This window comes from Atta colombica, unplaced genomic scaffold (genome assembly GCF_001594045.1).
Source record: "Atta colombica isolate Treedump-2 unplaced genomic scaffold, Acol1.0 scaffold281, whole genome shotgun sequence".
Classification (NCBI taxonomy): Eukaryota; Metazoa; Arthropoda; class Insecta; order Hymenoptera; family Formicidae; genus Atta; species Atta colombica.
In genome coordinates, this window is record NW_017259383.1 from 417,265 (window position 1) to 443,328 (window position 26,064).

At 35.2% G+C, this 26,064-nt stretch overlaps 1 protein-coding gene across 1 annotated transcript in view; it reads right to left on the minus strand.

The window, feature by feature from the left end:
- LOC108689885 (Down syndrome cell adhesion molecule-like protein Dscam2) overlaps positions 1–19,199 on the minus strand; it is a 93,370-nt gene extending 74,171 nt beyond the window's left edge. The window contains exons 1-2 of the mRNA XM_018196840.1: positions 19,171–19,199; positions 18,873–19,033 (exon numbers count right to left, since the gene is read on the minus strand). Coding sequence (XP_018052329.1) covers positions 18,873–19,033; positions 19,171–19,199 — 190 coding nt within the window. The remainder of the gene's footprint in view (positions 1–18,872; positions 19,034–19,170) is intronic.
- Between the last annotated feature and the right edge of the window lie 6,865 nt (positions 19,200–26,064).

Below are 26,064 nucleotides of genomic sequence, written 5' to 3' on the forward strand. Positions count from 1 at the left end.
ACGCACGATCGGTTCGAGAATCGGCCGAATAGCTGATTTCTTCGCAAGGTAGATGGCTCGGTAACCCGAAGCCATAAATCGGTGATACTTTACGGCAGTCGGCTAACTTACTAAACTGCCACGGAAAGAAACTGCTCGAGACAGCCAGGATCGTAAAGTCGGCCGTTTTAAGGGAGATTTAATCTGAGCCGAGAGAGAGAGAGAGAGAGAGAGAGAGAGAGAGAGAGAAAGAGAGAAGGAGAAGAGAGCAGGGGTTTAATCTAAAGCTACCGTATACGCCAAATAAAAATCCTTTTCTCCATGCATAACATGCAATAAAATTCATCTTAGCAGGATATCCGTACATTTCCCTAGTTTCCATGTAAATTAAATTAGCAAGTTTTGGGCAGATTGCCTTTCTTTGAGCTTGAGAATAATCTTTTTGCAGAACCAGGACTCATTGTTAGAGGTACAAGATTTGATCGACATATCGTTATCCAAGAGTTTTCGTAATTCTGAAGCTGCAGGGATAGAGAGAATGTTCCTATGGAATAGATCTTCTCGCGGAGACAGGAGATCTTTGAACAATGAATTAATCCAAGGTCTGCGAGCACACAGACTTACGTACAGCAAGTTCGCAGACAATGTACATTCACAGATCATGGCAAGAAGCCATGTTAATTTCGCCGTGACTTGACAGTCACGATTTTGCCGTCCCTCGCTCGATCTCTCACTCTATTTTCGAGTAACTCTGAATTCTCGAAATTCCTCTACAGTATATCAGAGTCGAAGGGGAATTATTCCGGCGATTTCAGAGTGTATCTCAGTATCCGTTGATCGTAGCAAATTTTCATGCAATTTTCCCCGACACTGCATATTTTCGACACCTCCCCCCACGTCGCGTCGAAAATTGCAAATTTTATTGAGAACAAGGTTTCATTTAACATCCATCGCAACCGCTTCAACTTTCAAGATATAAAATATCCGAGTTACTGTTTTACGAGCGTTTCTTACAGAAGGTGCTGATCGATTTGTTGAGAGTGTATCTCGGATAATAGTCACGGTGAAACGTCAGGAGGCATTGGTGAATCCATTATAACCTCCTTTGGAACTTCTTTCTTAAAAAATATTTATAGCAAAATGTTATATAATATTTTTATAATATTTCTACTTAATCATAAATTTAATATTCCAAAAATATTTTTTAATTTAAGAATCTACTAGACATAAAAAACAATCTCATTATTCTTTTTTTATGATCATATAATTTCAAATAAGATATTTTATGAATTATAATATATTTTAAATAATACCTTTTTAATAATAATAATAAAATTTAATAATTAAATAATAATTTAATATTTTATCTTTTCATATTTGACTTTAAAAATATTTCGCTTGGTCATCAGTGTCAACTGTCAGTCAACATTTCCCTTGACAAATTTTTGGATCCAACCATGTCAGGAGGATCTCCGCGCGACGTGTGTCGGGTTTCCCTCCCGTCTTCAACGATGATTTAATACGAAGCTTATAAATACTATCTTGGAGGGATAGCTGAGACTCGCGAGGAAACCGCAGTGCGGTTAACGCTATGCGTGTAGAGATCCGGAGCGACTATACGCGTATACATAAAGCCGGAGCCAGCCAACTACAGCGGAACTGCGATCGAGAAACAGGAAGAGAAAGAGCGAGAGAGTAGGAAAGACAAAGTGGAAGAGAGGAGAGAGAGAGAGAGAGAGAGAGAGAGAGAGAGAGAGCATGTGAGTATGTATGTGACAGGCAGAAAGAGAAGGACAACTAACAGGACACACCGGTACAAAGACCGAAATGCAAATACGTATTCTGTGTACTTAGGAAGCGGTAGCCCCAGTGAGCCTCATGCATAGAGATTGTACGTTGTCCGTGTAAAATCGACCTACGGCCACGCCGGCCTTCAACCCCTGTCTCTCACCCTCTCGCACATCCCTTTGCCGTTCTCTCTCACTTCTCTTCGCTCTCCGCTCTGTTAACGTACGTTGACTCGGTGCTAGTGAATTCGCCGAATTATCGACTACTTCTTTATTCGATCTTTGAAGTGTCGTCCGGTACCTTTCAGCGCAAAGTCAAGCAAAATAGTCTCGAAAAGTGTCTCGGAAATATAATTTCCTCTTAATTGCCCCGCGGATAACGATATTGCCCACGCGCAGAAAAGCGAAGTCGCTCCTAAATCGGATGTGTTATCGAGTTCCGCGCAAATCAGAATGAATTTTATACGTGCGCGTCAAGTTTGTAGCGACGCAGAGCGTCCACTCCGTCGGTCCCGCAAACAAAACAAACCGCGTCGCACCGCACCGGGCCTGCGCCGGATAGGTATCAAACGGATTAATTCATCGCGAACGATAAAGTCCGGCGTTTAAAATTTAAATTTAATTGCCCGTTACCACTTTCATCGCACGGGATGCGTCGCGCGCGCGCGCGCGCGCGGGTCGGGCGGTGAGTGCGCGATTAAGTACCACTCATATTTCTCATGAATAATTCAAGAATCACATTACTGGCGGTAACGTATCGAAGATGGTTAAGGCACTACCAACCCATGGCTGTGCGGTGTATTCGCTCCAATGTATTCGGCTACTTGACGAACGTAATCAAAAAAGTTTACGTCCTATTTTGCAAACCGGCGGACGTCGCTATTTGCGATAAATAAAACTAGAACGAAAGTTCCAGCAGCGACGAGCTAATCGGTCACGAAGCGTCTGCCTGCAAGCGACGAATTCCATCATTTCTCGAATTTTATAACATTCACAGTGAAATATTGAACTAATTTTTTCGAAATAATAAAAGTAGAATAAAAATAAATCTAAGTAAAGAGTATATAAGAGTCAAAGAACCAATAAAACTTGAATAAAAACATATAACTATAATAATATAGATTCTCGATATCATTCCTCTAAAAATTTTGATGGTATAACATATAAAATATCTCAGAACAATAAAATATCTCGATGATCTAAACAAACAATAATTACATGTTTTGGCTTCTTGATCGAGATCCATCTTCAGATTTATTATAAGAGCAGTCGCAATCCGTAGTAGACGACTGAAACGATAATATCAAGTAAAGATAAGTTAAGTTAACGATCTCCGATGGATTATACGTTGACAGAAATTGTTCCCAATCAGCTGATCGACTGAATGTTAAAATTTCAATGAATCGGAGAATTCACAAAGTATGATAATTTAATTAAAACATGTGTACAGTGATGGTCAATAATCTTAATGTAAAAAGAGTCAATCCCATAATTTAACAAACGAGATCAGACTAACACATATGAACATTACAAAAAACAAGCAAGAGTCAAAAAGTAAAATAAGTAAGAAAATTACAATGATAACGAAAGTTACTCTTTAATGTTTACAGGGTAGAAAATTAATTATTATAGAAAATTATAGTAGTGGCGATGAAACAGTATCATTTTGAAGGATACTATAAAATAATAAATTACCACAAATTTTAAAGAAAAAAACTGAAAAATAATTACGCCCTGTAAGGATTAACATTAGACGTATTAAAAGGAAAAAAGTCACCAAACAAATAATCAATATAAAGAATATATAATTATTGAAAAATCAAAAATTTCGGAATTCTATCTTTTACACAAGAAATAGTTGTAATTAGACTAATTTTAATTGTGAACTATTGTTTCTTATACGCCCCTTAATTTTTTCATTGTTTTAAACTTCAAGAATCCTTTATTATTATTTTCTAAATAATACAAAAGTTATAATTTAAAAAAATAGAAACAATAGAGTCAATAATGATCGATTTGTTTACTTCTAGTATTAAACGTCGATTATTGTTAGATAAAAAGTATGTAAATTTGTCATGTTAAATTTAATAGCATCGTGTATTATTTACGCTAGTCCGCTTGTTAAATAAAGCACAAAATTTACGAGACGGCAAGTAACTCGCGCCAACGCGATGCGAATGCATAACGTTGCGCAAGCACGACAGGAAAGAAATATTACGCGGAATAATTTGAAATACGGAGTTTGTTGACGTTCAATTACCTCTTAAAGTTTATAAAAGAATATGGACGAAGCGCAGAGGGGATAAAGGAGATAAAAGCCGCACGAAGGAGGAAGCGATGTCGTATCCAGAGCGTTGCGCGTCTTTTGCATGCTTTTATCTCGTTTACGCATCTACTATCGAGGGGTTGGCTTGAGTCGAACCGCCGCCATAATGACGGCATTCTTGTCTATCACGATGTTCCCCTTCTTGCGATGTAAATGTCCATTTACCGTCGGCGGAAACGGAAACCTTGCATTCCTCGTGCGGCTACAGGAGCTTTCTGCTTGAATACCTTTCCATCCTAATCCTATCACATGCCGTGATCGACCGCCGTCCTTAAGAGGAAAATCGTATTAGCGAAAATGAGCACGAGTATAATTTCATTTATTCCAATTATATTTACTTTTAAGTACGCACGCCAGTGCATTCAAATGAGGAAATACAAAGTCTCTCTGTACAAACCAAGAATCAAAGTCAGGGCCGGCTCGATCGCGATGCAGATAGACGCGTCACTGCGAGAGATCAAAATTGATAAACGAGGAGAACTCATTTGCATAAAAATCAATTAACATTAAACATAATTAACATTAACATAATAATCAAATAATAACAATTTTAACTTTATTAATCGTACCAGCTTTCTGCTTTTTGTTTATTCATAAAATATAAAGATATAATTTCACACCCTTAAGAGGTTACATTAAATACTTTAATTAAATGAATTTAATTAAATGAAATATCTACAATATTAACTTCATTGTGATTAACAACTTTTTAAATAATTATCATTGTATGTTATGTTCAAACTTGAATAGATAACGGTTTGCAGAAAAGAGTTAAAAATTTTGATATATTATTTCACTATTATAACTGCTATTATAACGTTTAGCCGCTCTCAGAAAGTTCTAATGCCGGCCCTGATCAGAGATATCGTGAAAATGTCGAGTATTACGAAGCTTGTACACAGAGAAGAAAATTACGTTCCATGTTCCCAGTACTATTAGAGCAAACATATTCTACGGATCCGTCTCTCTCAGATACGTTCGATTACGGTAAACAGTTTTTCGCGAATGGGAAAAGTATGATGGAAATACATCGAAAAACCAACATGTGAATTATTAGAATTTTTTAACAATAAACAGTAAAAATACAACTATTGCAAAATCGTCAAAATGTATGGAGCAATGAATCCTTTTATACGTCTGCAAGAAAAAATGAATAAAAAGAAATAAAAGGAAATATAAAATAGCTAAATATAAAAAGTAGCAATTAAAGACAATAATCTTGTTTTATTTATTATACTATTTATGTGCTAAATGTAATAAATAGTAATTAAGAATTAGATAATTAATATGTACATTCTGTGGAAAGCTTTATAATTCTCTCTTTCTTTCTTTTCACTGAGCAGAGTTACTCTCTGCATAATTGATCATAATTTTGTATAAGCGAAAGAACACAATGAGATTTTCGCGTTACCACCACGTCATAATCCAATTCTTATTCCATTGTGGAAGCGCACTGATAAACGTTACGGAAATGTCGGCCACTATTAACATTTCGGCGAAACTTTTTCTGCGATACTTGACAGGCTGCCAGCGCGCGTTTCGCATGACAGTGATTTGCTTTGTGGTTCACGTCGAATGAATTTGTGGTACCCGTTGCCGCAGGCGTGTGCGGTTTCATATAATTACGCACTTAATTGCTTATATTGCGAGGACCCACTGATGACGGAACCATCATCTCTCAAACCACGTTGTATGTATTAGTTGCCATTCGCAAATTGATACGACGCTTCTATATTCTATTACAGCAAGTGAGCGTTGCATTATTGCTTGTAAAGACAATATGTAATTACGTTCATTTGTTTATCGTCAAGTTAATCAAGTATTCGATGATACAGTATGGTAGTTGAATTTACTTAAAATTTTGCAACGAGCTAACTTAATCATATAAACGTATCTTTAAACTTGTTTCCTATATTTGCGAAAATCATTGATGTGCATTGTAGTCACGTGTTAAATATCTATATATAAGAGCCAATAATAAATTACCATGAGAGTTATCTCCGCATGCAATTACGATCGGTATAATTATAACCGCTGCCATTGTTCTCGTCATGGAACGCTGATCATTCGCGAACGATATGTGGCATATGTGCGTATTTCAGAGAGACAATTATTTCTGTTTCGCGCTGATATCGAGAATCACAATCATGAAAAAAATATCCAACAAAAGAATACTTTATTTGACATCAACTCTAACGGGAAAAAGAAAGAGAGAAAAAAAAAGAGAGGAGAAAGAAACCCAGGAAAATAAAGATAGATTTAAAAGTAAGACATAAAAACATAGAAGCCCTAGCCAGGAGTTCGTTCATTCGGCGGGACGCAATTTCGATTCTCTGAAAGCTCCTCTGCTTGCTCGGTGAAGCTTTCGAAGGAACCAGTGGATGGGGGTTCTACCGTTCCATGGACTAAAGTTTCTCGAGGAGTCTTACGTGGCAGAGCCGACAGGTGGATAGAGGCTTCTTTCCTGGCATACCAATTACGAGGGTGGAACAAGTAATTGTTTGTCCGTACCTTACATCGAAGCGTGAAGGGTATATAGACTGATACCCGCGGACGCGGTAGTCGACGATGGTGATGGTAGTGGTGACGTTGCCGATGGTGGTCGTAGCGAAGAGGTAGTTAGGTCGGGAATAGTGCTGCGGCAGTAAGGTTGATTGTAGAGAGCGAGAGGTAGAAGGAAAGAGAGAAAGAGGATGTGAGAGTAGGAAAGCGTGAGAGGGTGGCGCGCCACGGCAGAGCGACAAAGCCGCACATCGGGATGAAACAGAGACGGAGCCATCTCCCGTTCCTTCGCCCCGTCGACTAATGAGACCGCGTGGTTACATCAGAGGCCGGGGACAAATTGAAACGTACGAGCCTAGAGGGGCCACGGAACAGAGAGAGCGACCTCCTAATGCGTGACTATGGAACCACCCACACTACCGACAGCCCGTTAACACCGTTTCTGCCGCCGCGTTGTGTCGCTGTTCTGCCCGGGAACAGGCAATTCTTGAATTTTATTTCATTACCCATGAGAGAGAGAGAAAGAGAGAGAGAGAGAGAGAGAGAGAGAGAGAGAGAGAGAGAGAGAAAGACAGCTTGACGAACACGAGAGAAATACGGACGCGGATGACATCCGACGTTCACGCGAAGAATCTTTTTCTTCGCGGAAATTATTACGCAATGTTGAGGAAATTGACTTACTGATGTTATTGGAGTTTGCTTTGACGTGAGAATGAAGAAAAATGATGAGAGAGCCATTAGTTACTTCCCATATTATTTTCTTCCTTTTCTCTTATTATGCGGTCTACGATATCCCTGCATTTCTTAAGAACAAACTAATGCTAACATAATTTACTCAATAAAACAATCGCTTTTACGATCGACGTTTTTTTTCTAGCAATACCGTGCGCTACTTCGGAGCCAGGGCTCAGAGGGTCAGCACAAAGATCGTAAACATGATACTCTCAATGTGCCTCCCAACGGACATCCCTTTGATACGGTCGAATAATTATTCTTCGTACGTGCGCGGCATTAGCTGTCCACGCTCGTATCGAAACAGGAAACTTACATCTCAAGTTGGAGACTCTGGCATTCTCCACTTTGCGGAAGATGAAGATACACGGATGGCAATTCGTGAAGTTCGATTATCGATGAGAGAGAACACGATATCACCACGGCCCGCACACGAGTGCGACATCGTACTTCGGGGAGGATCTCGGAAGCCGCTACATAAGCAATAAAGCCAGGTCAGACTAGCTTGAGCAGGTAGTAGATTACGGGAGCGGCAAGTACGACAGTACGGCAATGGCGGTAGTGATGGTAGTAGTTGCGGTAGCGATGGTGGTAGAGCTCGCTGATGCCAGTGTACGCGTTTGGAAACGCGCTCGCGAGGGCGAGGACGAGAGAAACGTGAGGGAGTCGAATAGACGCCCGTCGGGCGAGGGTAGGAGAGAAACGAGAATGGATGCGGCGGCAGTCTAGCATGCAAAATGCTGCGTCGACGTTATCACACCGCCAGAGATTAAGGGGCTGACGCGGTGGATATCGGGTAGCGGCGGTGGAGGCTGGTAGGAGATGGCGGTGTTCTTATTCTTCGTACTCTGTCGAGTTTTACTTGGCAGACATCCCGTGCGATAGCGTCCTTATTGTTCTCTCGTATACGCCATACCCTCGTTACGCGCCGCTGTGCCCGCTCTATTCTATCCGCTTTCTTCCTCCACTTCACCTTCACCTTTTTCTTTACTCTCCCACGCACATCTTTTATATTTTTTCGCGTCGCCGCGCCGCATAACCTGCTGCCGGCATTTTCACCTCGCATTAAATTGTTAACCACCGGAGATAATCAATCTTACGCTAGGCGACACGCACCACGTACGTAATTCGTCTGCGTTCACCTTCCCACTTGTCCTACATTTCCTGATGCCGCGTTTAACTTCGATTGGCGTGTATCCGATACCGACGGTAATACCTGTCACGTCTTCCTTTCTTATCTCGCTCGGCTAAGCCATTACGGCGAATGCCTTCCAATTTTTGTTTCTTTCCGTTCAATTACCTAGGTGAACGATGAGATAAAAGAGAGGAAGAGAAATTGTAGCTTAAAGAAGACCCACGACACTTACGCATGTTTAAGGTTCTTAAGGATCGACGAAAGCTACAGTGAAGATCTCTATCGAAAACGCGTTTCTCTTGTCTCAAATTACGGATAAAATATTGAAACAATCGCAATGTAATTGCGATATTCATAATCAGAAAAGTCGCTTGAAGATTCGTACAGTACGTTTCTTTTTGAAGAAGAAAATAAATATTTATTTTGATCTCTCATTTGGTACTATTAAAATATGATAATTTTATTTATTAATATATTTTAAGAACAATGCTGCTCTGGTCGCACTATCGTAGTTTCATAAAAAAGAAACTGAAAAGTCTCATGATGTAATATTATTTCTAGGTGATAAAATATTATATTAGTGTAAGGCATGTATCTGCACTATGAGTAAAGAACAGTTTATTTTAATTATTATAATACTTTTAAGAGCTAAATTGCAAAATCCGGCTTTTTAGAAGGCTTCCTAAAATAGCTTCGTAAAATATCAGCCAAAAGAAATTTCAGCTAAAATATTTCTTATATAAGACAAAATATATGGTAGAAAGAGCAGATGTGTATCTGCATCACAAATGAGGTGTAAATAAGTTTTCTCGTTACTTCTGCCAACCCTTAACTCTTTTAGATCTGATTTCATAGAAATTATGTTAAAAAAATGTTTTTAATTCAATTTATGCGCTTCAATTTATACTTTGATAAGTAATTCATACTAAACAATTAGATCATTTTTTTTCAAAATTTTGACTATTTTTCCAACATATACATTATTATATACATCAGATCTCAGATGATGTCGATAGAATTAAATAGTTTAAATGGATAATGTTTTCAAACGTAATGTACATTACAATGCAGAATCTAAAGGGGTTAACACTGAATGATTCTATCCTATCTTCGTTCTCCCTGCTCATCTGTTAACTTTTCTATATCTTTCGTTTAGCTGCGTGAAAATTTTAGTTGGCAGATATCCAGCCAGCTACCTGCAGTGTCGTTATTGTTCGCCATCTTTCCGTCACGTTTTATTACTGCTTGGTGCGGTACTACCATCGCTGTCGCCACTACCAGGACCCGGGGTCTTTCTTATTTTCCTCCTCGTCATTTCGTTCAGGTTACTCCCTCGGGCGCAACGTCTTTTAACAAAGCTGCCGTTGCAGAGGCGTAGCTGCTGCGCGATACATGTTAAGCCGTTCAACTGGAATTTATTTACGCAACCGCTTTTCGCAGCGCGCGAGCTAACTCCGTTGCTTTATTCGTTCCCTCGTGGACGCACAATTCTCAATCTTTATTCGCGCTTCAAGTTTACCTTATCAATTTCTTCACATGATCAAATATAATTCTTGAGATAATTTTAAAGTCTTTCAAATGGCAGAACATTCGTCAATTTAATGTTATCTTTTTATCCGCTTTGTCTTCTATTGTCTTAAAAGACGTTTCTTATTCATTAATAAATATGAATAAATCACTACAAAATTAAAAAAAGATATTTCATCATATAAAAGACATCATTATTGGAAATAAATCAAAAATAAAATTTTATCTTTTGCACAAGAGATAAAATATTTCTAAACGAAAGAAACATTATTGCTTCTTTTAGTGTTAAGGTTCTTTTATTTGCTCACTATTTCAGATTGTAACGTCGGAAATGGAAAAACTATACAATTAAAAATTCTTACAAATTAAATATTTTAATAGAAATATATTTTTCAATAAAATAACATATATTTACAATCGAATAGATTTATAAATTATACTCAAAATTATCTTTTTGTTTCAGAGAAAAATTAAATTATATTTATGTGTATATAATTATTAATTTGATGATCATAGCCGTAAACATAATTTATCTCGTTTCTGATTATGCATAATTTATTTTCAGATATATGGATCAGAATATTATTTAATGAAACAAAGGAACAGTTTTTAATAAGTTGATTCTATCGATTGCAAATATTGTTTTATTGAAACATGTTTCTATATTTTATAAGAATTTTTAATAAAAATAGAAGCATTTATATGTATTTAATAAAATGATAAATAAATTAAATTTATATGGAATATATTGACATTTAATCAAATTGCTATTAAATTAATTGAGAACTTATGATGGACTCGTACTTAATTCTTAATAATAAGTACTTAATTCTTAATTCGGGATAATTTATAGCGACAGAGAGATTGTGACATACTTCTATTTCACAAACTTTGTGACGCGTTTGACTGATTTGAGATTGTCGCATTACTGCGTATTAACTATGATCTCGACTACTGCATGGAGAACTATAGGAAGTTTCGTCTCACGCTGTACGGTCTGACTGCCTCATCGACTCAAACTACTGCAAGGACATGCATCAGAAGTGTGCGATATGCACGACAGTCACGTAGGGAATTGAATGTTCCGAGACGACATCCTCGTACCAAAGGACGATTCAGCAGGAACGTTGGAAAATTTCGCTCGCTTGCAGAAAACGCGAAACTAAACGAAGCACAGATAAACGACGTATCTCACGCGCTCGCACAGACGTGCCTTCCTTAATCATCTGTACATACAAAATGTCTGTATCGAGCGCGATACATTGTTGCGACGGATTTCGTTGACGTCGCCAAATCTATTCTACAGCAATTATAAATATCAGATACGAAGTTGCATGCGCATGAAATTTGGACGACGACAAAGAAAAAAATGCAAATTACATAAGATTCATTTCGAAGAGTTGACGTTTCACGGAGACGTTTAATTTCGACGAACCGACTCAACGAAATCCTCCCCCTCCTCTTCATTGAGAAACCGTGAAGCGAGCACGGGGGAACGGAACTACCCGCGAAGACGTCTATATCGTAAGAAGAACGGCCGTAGAAAAACATGGCAACCCTGCGCCAGTGCGCTTGAGCTTACAACAAGAAAGGCGTCTTCTTTTTTCTTGCTTTGACGTGTGCTGTGCTCCTCATTTATTCCCATGGTACAGAGTAGGAAATAGCGGAGAGGAGAAAGAAAGGAGAGAAGATCAAGCCAGCGAGCAAGAAGGTAGATGCTGAGGGAAGAAATAAAAGACGGAATATGAGAGGGCAACGGCAGAGATGGGGCCAGAGGAGGAAAGAGGAACACGGGAAAAGAAAAGAAAAGCGTAACGCTCTGGATGGGGTGCACTCGTTATAGGCCGCGGTACACCAGCGAAAAGACGAAGAAACGAAAGGTGGAAACGAGCATTAAAACGAGCTGCGGGTCGAAGTCGCGATGGCGGGGGAGAGGGTAGATGCAGAAGAATGAGACCGGTAAGGCTCCACTAAGGGTGGTCTCAGCCGCAGTCTGATGATAGGGTTGTATTGTGGCGGTATGACGGCGGTGACCCGAAGTCGACGAACGTTTGCAAGCTTCTCTAAGTTCGCCACTCCGTCTCGCGCTCATTCTTCTCTTACTTCAAGCTTCTTCTTTATCTATCTTCTATCTACTTCGTCTTTATTCCGGGCTTGGTAGCTCCTCGCGGGTTCCGCTATTCTTAAACTAAATACTGCCGATGACAGCCGCGCGCTTCCATGGCATCAGCGAGAAAAAGAAGCGAAGGAGAGATATCTGTATTACAGCAACTACGACTTTACGTCTTTTCTTTTCTCTTTTTACTTCTTATTCTTTTATCCTTCTAGTTTTCTTTTATTTTTCTGTATGTGCTTTCCTGCGTAATGCGAAATACTAGCTATCAGCTCTCACAGCGTAAAAGTTGTAAATGGATGAATTGAAGCGAGTTGGACTTACCGGCGATGCTTACAAAAATACAGAGAAATTTCCATGATGATTACTTAATATATTATAATTTTGTTCTTCTGAAATTCTATTTTCTAACTCTTTATCTATCTATTAATCAAATAATATATATATAGATTTCTAAAAATTTATACAGAATAAGTTATTAATGTTTTAAAATTTTATGAGCGTGTTCCTAGATAAAAAGAAAGAATAAATATTTACATGATTACTAGCATGACTACTACTATGCTTTTTTTTATTGAAATGAATACAAATAGATTTAAATAAGTCACATTCTTATTTCTTGTATTATATATAAAAAATAATGGAGCATTTCTTATAAATACAAAAAAATATCCATCTGAAAATTTTAAATAAAATAAAAATTTAAATAAAATTAGTTGATTCTACAGTATTTGTATCCATTATTAAACAATAAAATATTTGTGACTTACAATAATATTTATAGATAACATTTTTTTTCTTTATCCAGGAACACGCTCACAAAATTTCAAAATATTATACTTATTTATGACTTATGCTGTATATATGTAAATCTAGCTTTATACATTCATCATACAGCTCAATATTTTACATACATATACCACGCATACATGTAATCTGTTTTGCGCAGCATAGAGCGAAATTAAAAAACTTGAAATCGCGGATGCTAAAAAGTTCATTGAACGCAAAATTTAATTAAACCGGCTGTCACTATGAAAGAGGAGGGAAAGGGAGGGTCCTCATTGCTTCGTGCGTTCTATTTTAACGGATGAATTTAACGTAAATCGGAGCACCGGAGGTGGTATTGAGAATGACGGCAGAGCTATAACAACAGTAATGACTATGGCATACACAGCGTGCCACAGCTTAAACCCAACGGTTCATAATTGCTTTCCGATTAGATACCGTTGCGATAGCGTTCCGATAGCGTTATTTTCAATTCCATGTTGCGCTCCGCGGTAGCAAGCAGCGCGTATCGACAGGTATACATATACCGAGGCAAATTCAACAGGCGGCAGTGTGCGCTGGTCTTTGTACACTTTTCCGATTAATAGAAAAGAGGGAGAACTGGAATGGCTGACCACCACACGCGGCGACTATCCACTGGCCAATCCCTTCGACGTGGTACTCGACATTTCGCTTTCTTGACCACTTGGCTTTTGCGATCGACTATTAAGATATAAAACCGATTATTAAGATTATCCGCTGCCTGTGATTTTCAAGCCAAGAAAGTTTTGAAACCTTCAAAGTTTAAAAAAACTCTTTATCCTCTTTGCAACCTTAATTCTTTCGTGTTATGCAAACAAATTGATCCATTACTAATTATACACTAAAATAATACTAAATTTTAATAAATATTTCTTCAAATAGTTCTAAGTAAATATTTACTAAATATAAATATATATTTGTTACAAATTTGATACAAAAATTTTGATTTAACTATTATTTGATTTAACTATTATTTTTTTACTGAGAAAATATTTATTTACTGTAAGTACATGTTTACTTAATACTATTTAAAGAAATATGTATTAAGATTTAGTAAATTTTTTTTCAGTAGCGATCAATGATCGTTAAAATTAATTGTTGTCGACGGGAATTTTATTCATTGCAGATCTATATTATTAGTATTTAAAATTACGATTTCTTCAAAACTCCATCCTACCTACATAAACGTCTTAATCACAACAATTAAGAATTTCATTCTTATCGTTAATTATATATTTTCATTCTTTATTGTCCTATCTCCTTCATACATTTAAATATCAAATGTATGGCTTTCTTCTATATCAAAGTAAAATATTTTAACTCATTACCTAATGACATTAGCCTTCCTTTACCTATTTTCTTTTTCAAAACGACTATTTCTTTCTTCATAACTTCATATTTTTTAATCTTTACTATATCTAGAATCGTTTTCATGTCTCTTTTATTTTCTCAACATTTATATATTTATTACACATGTAATCGTGATGTCTTCATCCCGATGCTTTTAATGCTATATTTTTATCTTCCTGTCATTTTATATTTGTATCTCTTTTATGTATATTGAGATGCTTGTTAGCATTATGATTAAATTGACGAATAATGTAATTTGTGATGTTATTTCAAACTTCGGTTTATGATTGCGTTTTAAGTCAAACAAAATAAAAATTGATGTGCAGTTTATAAAACTGAATAATGTATTTGTAAATTTGCATAAACATTATCAAGTATCAGATCCATTTTGAAAATAGAAATCTCTTATTTGATTTATTTAATTTAAATTTCATTTATAATATTGCATTAATATTTGGCTTCGTGAACAGTAATATTAATGCTTCACTTTTTGAACCGTTATAAATTTGTTCTTATTTATTTGCTATTTTTCGCACTTCAATAAAACTATTATTAATATTATCATGAATTCAATTGCGTGTTTTGTTTTTAATTATTATACCAATGCTGCCAATGATCGCACGTATGAATGGATTAATAAAATTAAATAAAAAATACCATTTGTCCAGTCAATAAAGGAATTTTTGCACTATTTTTCAGTTCACTACAAATTTTCAACTACGAAATGCCATGACATAGCGACTCAGAGTTTAAAATCATTGCCCGCCGTTACGTGCAAACATTTACGGCATCTCGAAAGGCACGTCTTGTTCTGCAGTCCGAGGGAAGCGATAAATTGACCCGTGTAGGCGACGGTTTGGCGCATTCCGTGTCGTAGATCCATTGTGGTCCGAAGGATTACTCAGTGGTTGAATGGATAGTGACCGGACGTTCGCGAACTACTACTCTCGTAGGTGCACCATTAATTACGCTCCGTAATTAAACATTGTGTCGAATTATCTTTCTTAGCCAGTGACGTGATAGGAAGGAAAGAATGTATTGGGTGCCGCCTCTTTGTCGATATAGTATTATAATCTTATCCACGTAGCAGCTAATTTAATGTACGTTACGTAAAAGTTTCGCCGAGAAACTAAACGCGGCTCTTGAGCTTATTCACGGATTGACGGATTAAACTTCGCCCAGGGAATCCGCTTCTTCAAAAAGATCTTTTGTGGCGCGCCACTTTGATATAGTTTGAGGTAAAGCTATGTATTTGCTCGTTACGAGGAAGAGAACGGACATTTTCGCTAAGGTTTCTCAAATATCGAAATCCCATTATTTACCCCTTCTCCCTTAGCGAAACGTCGGATAATTCTGAGTAATGTTCAAGTTGAGTTTAAAAAGCTAAACCTGCGGGATCCGACCCCGAGTCTTTTCGCTCAGTTATCTCAAAAGAGAGAAAGAGAGAGATGGCAAAAGTGTACCTCTGCAATATTTATCAAGTATAGGTCAGAAAAGCGGTACGTCGTAGATTATTAGCAAGGAGCACGCTCTCCACTATCTCACATTCTCCACCAGACTCTCTACGTGGCTACTGAATAAACACTCTGATTTATGCGACAGCGTGCTCCCGATCAAGATAAACCAGTATATCAAGAAGGGACAGATCAAAGGGGAATTTCGATAAAATTCTAGTTCGAGAGATTCACTCCTTATTGCGCGTTCTCAACTTTTTTCAATCTAAAATATTATATATGCTAAGTTATGTATAGTATTATAATAAGCACACTGGTTTCACTGAAGTATCTAAAAATTTAGCTGGATCTGAAAATAATTTTATTTGGATCATTAAAATAATTATGTAGGGCGCTTAAACTGCTAAAATGTTATACTTAATATTACACTAAGAAAAAATGTACTAAATTTTAATTAATATTTATTTGAATAGTGTTAATTAAACACTTACTTATGGTAAATAAATATTTACTGAATAAAAAATAATTGTTAAATTAAATTAATGGTTTGGTATATCAAATAAATATATATCTTTATATGTAATAAAATATTATTTATATATATTATTAGTATTTAGTTGGTACTGTTGGTATAAACAAATTATTAAAATTTAGAATATTTTATATTTAATATATTTTAGTATACTATGTGCTATCTAATTAAGTTTTCAAATATTTTGTGTACAAATAACATTTATACGGACGAGTTTTATCTTTAAGGTTTTTATAGATAGTACAATATACGAAATATTCAGTAAATGAAAAAAGGGAGACGAATCAAAGGAATGACAACTAAAATTTCGGTAAAATTCCAATCCAGAGGATTCATCATTACTTTTTAAATTTTTTTCTTTTTCAAAATATTATATACATTAAGTTACGATGTTTCATTTTTAGGCCTGAATATTTTAAACTCTCGATTTTTCATGTTTCTTGAATGCAAGGAAATATTTCGCGAAAACTGATCATTGCAGGAATTTCGAAAATTTGTGATATGTAACTCGCAGATGGAACGTATAACTCGACAAGAAACGCTTCCGGGATGTATGTGTATGTATATAATATATAAATTTAACACGGCATAAATTTTCTCATGCAGCGCTCTGCGCGAAATACGATATCTATATACGCTATACATGACGGTACCTGTCTCGCCTCTCTCTCTCTCTCTTTTTCTCCACATGCCAAGAAATAATAAAATTTTCTTCTCGCCTATTCTCCGTTGGAAAAATTGATATTGACAAAAATTGCGCAATCGATTACCAATCGCTAAAATATTTTTACGTTAACAATAATAAAGACATAAAATTATTGAATATACTTCATCTGCGTTAATATAAATGATTATTCACGTCCAATTATTAGTCGACAACCAGCGGCACTTGACCGATTAACGCCGTTAGATATTACTCTCTATAGGCGATGCATTACAGAAGTGCTCTCTCTCTCTCTCTCTCTCTCTCTCTCTCTCTCTCTCTCTCTACTTGCTAACTTGTCTGCTAATCGAATCAATGTAAATTATTCTTACGTCATGGAAAAATTAAGACAATTAGCATAACAATGCAATTAACATAGCAACAACGTTTCGCGTTAAATACTCATAAGAAGCATCATTATCAAATGTAATATCATCTTTGTTATAGATTTCCAATCTTAAAAACAATTTGGAAAACAATAGTAGCGTACAGATAGTATTTTCCTCTCGGTTTTTATTAAACACATTGAATGTTCACGGATCAACTTCGTGCTCAATGATGCGCGTAATAAGACACTATTCTGGCTTTGCAATCCCAACAACATAGAGTTTCAATGGCGACGGGGGAATGGCGGAAATGGATTTTGTTGCGGTATCCTCCCCACTGATCTCGACGACCCGCGGTTCGCGATTCTCACGTTACATTGCGGTGCGCGATTATCCCCGAGCGCGAATATTGTTGTCCCCACTTTGTTAAACGACATTGCGACTCAGTTTACACGATCGCTATCACCGGTGGCTATCTTCCGCTCCGTAAGATCAATATCTGGTTTCGTACAACAAGACATTTCTGACAGAATTGAATTTTCCGCGGACGCATCGCATTCTACTGCATCGATTTTTATTCTATATGTTTTCAGAAACTGTATCCGATAGTAGGTTAACACATGCCATAGTTGTGATACCAAAAAAACGAGACCGTGCAAATGATGGTTATAGAATAAAAAAAAAATGCGACATCGTAACAATATAAAATAAACTTTGCAAATATTGTTTTGAATAAAATATATTTATTTTTTTCGCGTTTACAGCAAGCGATTGTTACGGCATGTGCGTTATAAAGCTGATAGGTTGCAAAGCTGAAAATTCTATGAGACAATATGGCTACGAAATGTATGGGGCTGATCTCTGTCTCATGTGTCTTATTAAAATTGTAATTCAGAATATATCCCACAAATCATGTTATGAATTGCGAAATCTCCGTAATTCTGACCCTATTCTGACAACTATCTTCTTTCTTGAGCCATCGAAACAACACGTTTTATTATATTCACAAATGATTAACATGAAGCTTAGTAGTAATTCCAGTTTACGTGATAAATAAAGTTTCCACTTAACGTGATAAAGCATTGTAATCCTTATTTTTAAGAATATTATACAGATAATAATAAAACCGGATTTAGTATTTATATTTAAGTTTTGTGCCATCTTTCGGTAAACTTCAGCTCACTGCCTTACTCTCTTACTCTTTTATGTTCTTTTTTTGTTTATTCAATAGATATAAAAAAAATTACCATATAGTTTATCTGAAGATGGAACAACCGGTCCTTAATCTTTGTGGAACGGAAAATTCACTTCTATAAATCGATTTTTCTACTTTTTCAATTGTCAGAAGTCTAAAAAACACGCAAGAGATGTACTTTTATATCAGAAATGTGAAAAAGTCAGACAAAAATCGGTTTCATTTGTATCTGAAGAAACAAAAGATTTGAAACAGAATCATTTGCAGTAAATAAAATGTTCTCTTTAGAATTCTTATAATCTTGCTTACTTTTCCGTTAATGAATTCACCGTCGTAATACCAAAAGCATAAAGTTTGACGATTGATCGAATTCTTTAGTGGCGTAAAATCAAGAAGCTACTTACCAAGCATGAGGATGAAGATGAGCGTGAATGATGCCAGCGACGAGAGCACGAGACCGCGATCCACGTGGTGAGCCGACCGATTTGTGCATGGCCGATGTCTGGCAAACTGTCTCTTCCGCGGTTTTCCATTCATCCCCGCCGGTGTCATTGTCATCGAGTTCCTTGGAAAATTTCGCGAGAGATCAGAGGATACGTAGACAGGTAAGTAGACAGGACAGACAGATAGATAGATAACGGTAAGATAAGAAAGATCTATCACTCCCGTTTCATCGTAGGGAGAGGAAGGCAATGTATTCACCTGTTCGGCTTCCGAATCGTTATAAACATAAGGGAGGCACGAAGTCGGACAAGTGCGGATGTAGATAAGGGAAGGGTTGAAAAGAACGTTTCTACCGCGTGTATGTGTCTATGCGTGCGAGTGTATGTCTACGCGGAGGAGGACCAGGAGACGATGTACAACCACGCGCGCAACCCTCTGCGCCACAACCCCTCTCGGCACTCGTCGCGTCTAGCGCCTGGAGATAGACTAAACCAGGGTTCTTCGAGCTGCGCGCTAAGTTCCCTCGGTACCGCGATTCGACCGACTTCGGACACGCTCGACGGTGCTCGGCACAGACCGGCCACCCTCGGCACACGCTCGGAATCATCCCCTTCGCGCTACGCCCGCAGCGGACTCCGGTCTCCGATCCGTATACCGACGGCGAAGCCTACTCCAACACGGTTGGGAGAAATTGTAGCCTAATGCCCGTATCATGCCACAATCTTGCTGGAAACGAAATGTAAAGTTAGGGTTACTATTAAGGTTTTACGTGGATGAATAGTTAAGTTTAAGTCGCGATCGATTCCTTCCGAATCCTTTTAACATCATCTTTTATTAGATTAACGACGAGTAACCCAATTTAAATTAGAAGGAAGATTATCTTGTTATATAATCGATTATTATAATTATAGATATAATTGAATATAATGGATGCATTTTTGACAAGAAAAAGAATTTGAAATTTTCTAACTATTTATTTGACTGATGTCATGTATCATTAAATTCACTAAAAAATGATTCACTCAAATTGATTAGTTGACCAAGTCGATTTTCATTGAACACAGTTACGATTCTCTAGTAAAATTTAAATGTAAAATAAATACAAATAAATTTTGAATCTAGTCATTTTTTCATAAAATATATAACTTCACTAAAGAGAAGGAAATTATTCATCTTAATTTATCACACTTTACTATAAAATCCATTGTGAAAAAATATAAAAAAAAATCATTCACATTTCATGATTGATTACCTATTTCCCAATTTATCTTAGACTATATATTGTCACTATATTTTAATGGCTGATTCTGTCTTCACGCGTCTGAACGCAGTCGCGATTTTATCAAAATTTATATGTAAACAAGAGAAATAAATCATAAATCTAGTTATTTTTCACGGAATAATAATTTTCACGTTGTAAAAAGAAGATTATTCAACAGACTTCTGTACTTCTGTACAGACTGCTGTAAGGCTGAATACATTTCAAATACTTGTATTTGAAATATACATTCAAAAAAATGATCTTGCAGTTACAACGAAAATTATTTAAGAATGAAAAATAGTTAAATTAGATAAATTTTTAGCAAATACTGCGAAATTTGATATGTATTGCATCTAATCATATAGATGACAGAGACAGAATTTAGACTTGTATGATACATAATTTAATGATAATTTTCTATCAGATACAAAAAACAGTTATAATTCTAGCAAAATATTTTTTTATGTGTAGTATTTAAAATCCGGTTTGTATTTTGTATTTCAGCACAAAAAATGTTTTGTATTTTATATTTCAAATACTTTAATAATATATTTTGCCTCGAAAGTACACACGTTATAGAATGAATGTTTTAAAAAAATTAAAAGTTACTGTCCCTTCTAGAAACTCTAATGCAAATGAAAATTTCCGCGCAATATTGTAACGCTTAGCTTCATTGAAGAAGATTAACATTATATATATATTATCGTAATCAAGAGATTAAAAAAGAATTTTGTATTTCAAAGAAGAATTTTCTATTTCAAAACATTTGAAAGTATTTTGTTAATATTAAGATAATATTTTGTATTTTGTATTTCAAATACTTTTATGATGTACTCAGCCCTGGACTGCTGATAGAAATAAACTTCTATCAATGATAAAAAGAAATAAATCTGATTTCGAATTGTCTTTTCATATTCATAGACTGTCTTAAATAATGTCTTAAGATGCTAATATCTCTGCCCTCTGATTGATTTATGACATTTTAAGACTGTACTTAAGACGATCCTAAATACATATACAATAAAATTCGATTATGAATATTGTGCCTTGTTTGATTCATGCAAGCACATGTATGCGTTCTGTCAATATATGTGATCTGAATTACGTGGCTGTAGGCGATTGTTAATGTGATTTATATATGTGAGAGTACGTAAACTTAAATATGACGCTGCTTTCAAAGATGAAGTGAAGTCAATAATCTAATTATAGAACTCTGTAGATTATTCATCCTAATTCATTCTTTATTGTATAATTCCTTATAGAAAAATATCATTAAAAAACAATTCGCAAATATTATGGTTGATCACCTATCTCCTAATTTATCCTATTTTACTATATCTTTTTTTCTTAAAGAATACTAATTCTCCGGAACTATCTGTGACTTTATTGGACCCATTCAATTATAAGTGTCTTTGTCACAAGTGTCAAACAATTCAATTTTCTTTCTAGTATTTTCTTACTAGTATTTGCAAGTCCAGTTACTTTAAATTAACGTATTTTTAAGGTAACTTAAGGTAACGTAATTGAACTGTTCATTTTAAATATTAAAATCCGAAGAAAAAGATTATTTAGCTTAAAATTACGTAAGATTGTGAAAAATACTTGTTATAAACAATTTTTTACAACGTAGTTGAAGAAAATGTCTGGGTTCATATAGACTTGCGAATATCAATTAGAGTTAATTTTGTTATATTGACCCAAATGATATGATCATATAGTAAATTTGTACAGACCAGCAAAATTAATTAACATAAATTAAATGAATCTTACAGACTCAGCGTCAGTAACTGTGTTTTTAGCATCAATTCTGGAAGGTTAAGAAAAATAGCTCGTTGAATCGAGTATCGGATTAAATGTCACACGAATACATGTAGACAAAAAAAATAGATTGGATGATTCAGCAAAGCTGTAGCTTGCTGTGCGAGTTCGACATCTACACTGAAAAAATTTATTAAATTTGAATACATATTTCTTTGAATAAAGTACTAAGTAAACTTAGTACTTACAGTAAATCAATATTTATTCAATAAAAAAATGATAGTTAAATTACATTAATGGTCTTTGTATCAAATGAATAAATGATTACATTTGATAAATATTTACTTATAACTATTCAAACAAATTATATATATATATATATATATCAAAATTTAGTTTTTTTTCAATATATAACTAAAAGAAATCGATAGTTTGACAAAGAACTTATGAATATCTGTGAGCAATTATCAGTATATTAATGTAGCTAATTCTTTGTTACAATGAAAATTGCTAATTTAATAAGTTTTCTTCATTACAATAGCAAAAATATGCGCCATCTTAGCTAACATGTTTTGTTAAAAATTTTAATCTATATATTGAATTAATTTTAAAGTTAAATTTTAAAGTTATTTGTATTATTAACAAAGTTGTACTATTACAATAAATATAATTATAGCTCTATAATTGCTAATTTTATTCAGCTATACAAGTTCGCTAATTTAACATAGAAAAATGGCTGTCCGCATATTACAGCTGTAGATTTGCTGAATCAGTTTTGTTGTTTTAACAAATCTTTTTTTTTCCACGTGTAAATGCGAGCAAAACGCGTGCAATCTTTCCAAAGAAACATCGGAAAAGACTGAAAGAAACGCGAATGATGTACATCGGTTCAAGCTTCGCACGCGAGACCACCATCGTCCTCACACCTCATTTTCCTTCTCCTGAGATCCTCGAGGTTCTCCATCGTTCGAAGAGTTGCGTTCCAACAGCAGCCTTCAATGCGTACACACCAAGCCCACATCGGGGTAGTGGTGGTGAGGTGCGGGGTGATCAACCGCCATCAACCACCGACTTCAAAGAGCGAGAGGTCCGCGTAACCTTACGCCACCCTGACTGCCACCACTGTCGCTTTCCTGCTCCGTCACCACCGCCACCAGGCACAAATTAAATAGCCGTGCCGTTTACTCTTACTACCCCTATATTACATGTGTGCCGCGCGCTGTTCCGTTTTTCATGCGTTATTGAATGAAATGTCTCTTTTAAAGACTTTAAAGACTTTAATTTTACTAATTTAAATCTCACGTATTGCACGTAGTTCCTTTTCTTTTCGCCAACCGATGAGGATCGCGGAAGACAGACCATATCAGCCGTTAAAAATTGAAACATTCGATGCGAATCGGAAGGAAAGGAAGCATCGATTTTCGGTCTTCATTTCATAGAGATGTAATTGTCTTTTTATCGAGGTGTAAGAAATCTATGACTCGCGCATATGATATATGCGCATCTCGTTTTGATGTGCAAATTCAGAACAAAGAGTAGTCATAGAATGATTGTTTCTAATTTTCGTTACGAATCGAAGATCAATGTTTTCCAATTCACGCGTTGCAGTCGATTTAATTCAATAGAAAAACCTCAAAGTGTATAGAAGCCAATTTCACCCATTAAAAATACATCTCTTGTGAGACATATCGAGTCCCCGTTATGTTTCTAAACAAATTAACAATTCAAGTAGTAGCCCGGAAAAGAGCGTTTAAACTAAAACTTGCTTAGTCTAGAAAAACATACTTAAAACTTATTTCATCTCGTGAGATACGGACGATCGTAATTTCGTTAATTAATATTAAAAAATATTTTTGAGTCTGTAAGATTAAAATCACTTAACGTCACAAGTGTTCGACGTCACAAGTCTTAATACATGCAGTTGTAACATTTTAGCGGAGCAAAATCACATGCTAAGATGTCATATAATGTTAGTTTTAATTTCGGCGCCTGCTCATTATATGAGCAAATCAAATCTCTAATAATTTTTATAAAAATTGTAAAAAATCTATGGAGAATAAATTTATCTTAAATACATATCGTGTGTGTATTGTCATTTTATTTCCCTTTTCTTACTCAATATTTGATCCCTGCATTCGTTATTCGATTCATTTATCTCTATTATTTACTTACTTTGTATTCGTTTTTACGTCATTAATCTTTCGCGCGAAATGGAAAGAGCTTGGGGGAATACAATAAAATCTGCAGAGTCTAATAAAGAGATGATTTTCCTTGAAATAAATGTACAAAAAACTACAAAGCATAGATTTTCGCGCGGAAGAATCGGAAACAAATCCCTTTTGTAAAGAATAAAAATTTGTTAATTCTTTTCATTCTGCCCTTCAAACGGCGGTATTTATTCATCTTATTTTTACTATATTTTATCCTTATTATCATATTATTCTTTTATTCTTATAATATTCTTAAAACCCTATATTCATAGAATTGTTCGCAAAAAATTGTGTAGGTGCAGATGTACGCGATGTGTAGTGTTTGCATTCACAGTATGTGTGAGGATTGATTGTGTATCTCGGAACGCGATAAAAATTACAAAAGAGCAGAGTCACTAAAATATTTATAATTCATTCAACACCTATTGAATTTTCTCACTTTTGTAATTTTCATCGCGTTTCAAAATATACAATCGATCCTCACGGTATGTGTTATGGAATTGTTTGAAATGGATTCTGATCATAATTATTTTGTTTTTCCAGAAAATACAATAGAAATCTAAAAAATAATTGAACAATTTCGATCTAAATAATCCCATAATACGTGTCGAGGTTCATGGATTCACTGGGGTTCATTAAACCTTACGACTATGCCAACATCGTACATACGGAAATAATCGCGAGAAATTGCATTGTCGCGATATCTGGCGGTATAATCGTTAAACACCATCATGGAGCATCGATAATAAAAATTATTCTAAATCTCTTGTATTACCTTGTATGCACAGAAAAAAAATTAAGAATAATTTAAATTGTTTCTAAGAAAATCTGAAAAAAATATAAATGTAAAAAAAATATATTATAATAGTGTTTATGCAAATAATTAAAAGCAATTTTTTATATCTTTTGTATTAAACGCAAATGAAATATAGAAGAAATTATAATTAAATTATTTAATCAGAAATTTTTGTATAATCATTAATTCTCAACAGATATTTTTATTTTATTGAAATACAATAAATCTTATATGACATTTTAAAATTTTTTGTCTGATTGCTTGGATTAATTAAAATTTTACCGAACATCGAGTAAAACGCCTCTTAAATTGAGTTCGCGAAATGAATAAATAATGTGTGTATCTAGCATGGAACAAAATCAAAGAATGTATTATCCGTCACAGTGAATGTATTATCCGTCGGAAATATCCGTGGCTACATAGTTCAACGTGCACGTTTGATGCATATAGAGGAGCTAGTAAACGGGTTCCATCTATAACGCATCCACTCTCATACTTTCCGCTAAAGAACATCCGTAATGCGTTACGCTATGCACGTTAAGTACTGAGTCATAAACTGAAATCTATACGTATAATAATAGTAAGTTTATATCACGCACAAAGAAAATTATAATATAATATTTAATATTATGTTACTTTTTGTGCATGATGTTTCACTATTATTTACAAGCTTTAATGTACTTAACATAATGCATTACAAATGTTCTTTTATGCGAAGATTTTCTTACACTTTTATTTAGTATACTGACATATATCCATGCCTGTTTCCTAGCTGATTCCTATTTTTTTCCTATTTTTTTTCGTTTCCAAAATTTCTGCAAAATTCCTAAAAATGTTCGTCGAGCAAATTCGTAATCCAAGGAGAGTAAGAAAGTCAAAATATGATATTGACTAAATCATGATAAAAAAATGACATAAATTCGATCAAAAATCAATATAATAGATTTAATTTCTTGTTATCATAATATCATCAACGATATCGCGATATCTCCTCGATATTTGAATTGATTTTTTATTTTAATTATCTATAAAACTAATAGACGTGCGAAATAATACCAGCGAACAAAGTGCTTTAGCCATAAAGACAAATATAAAAATAATCTAAACTGCAATGTATACGCTCTCAT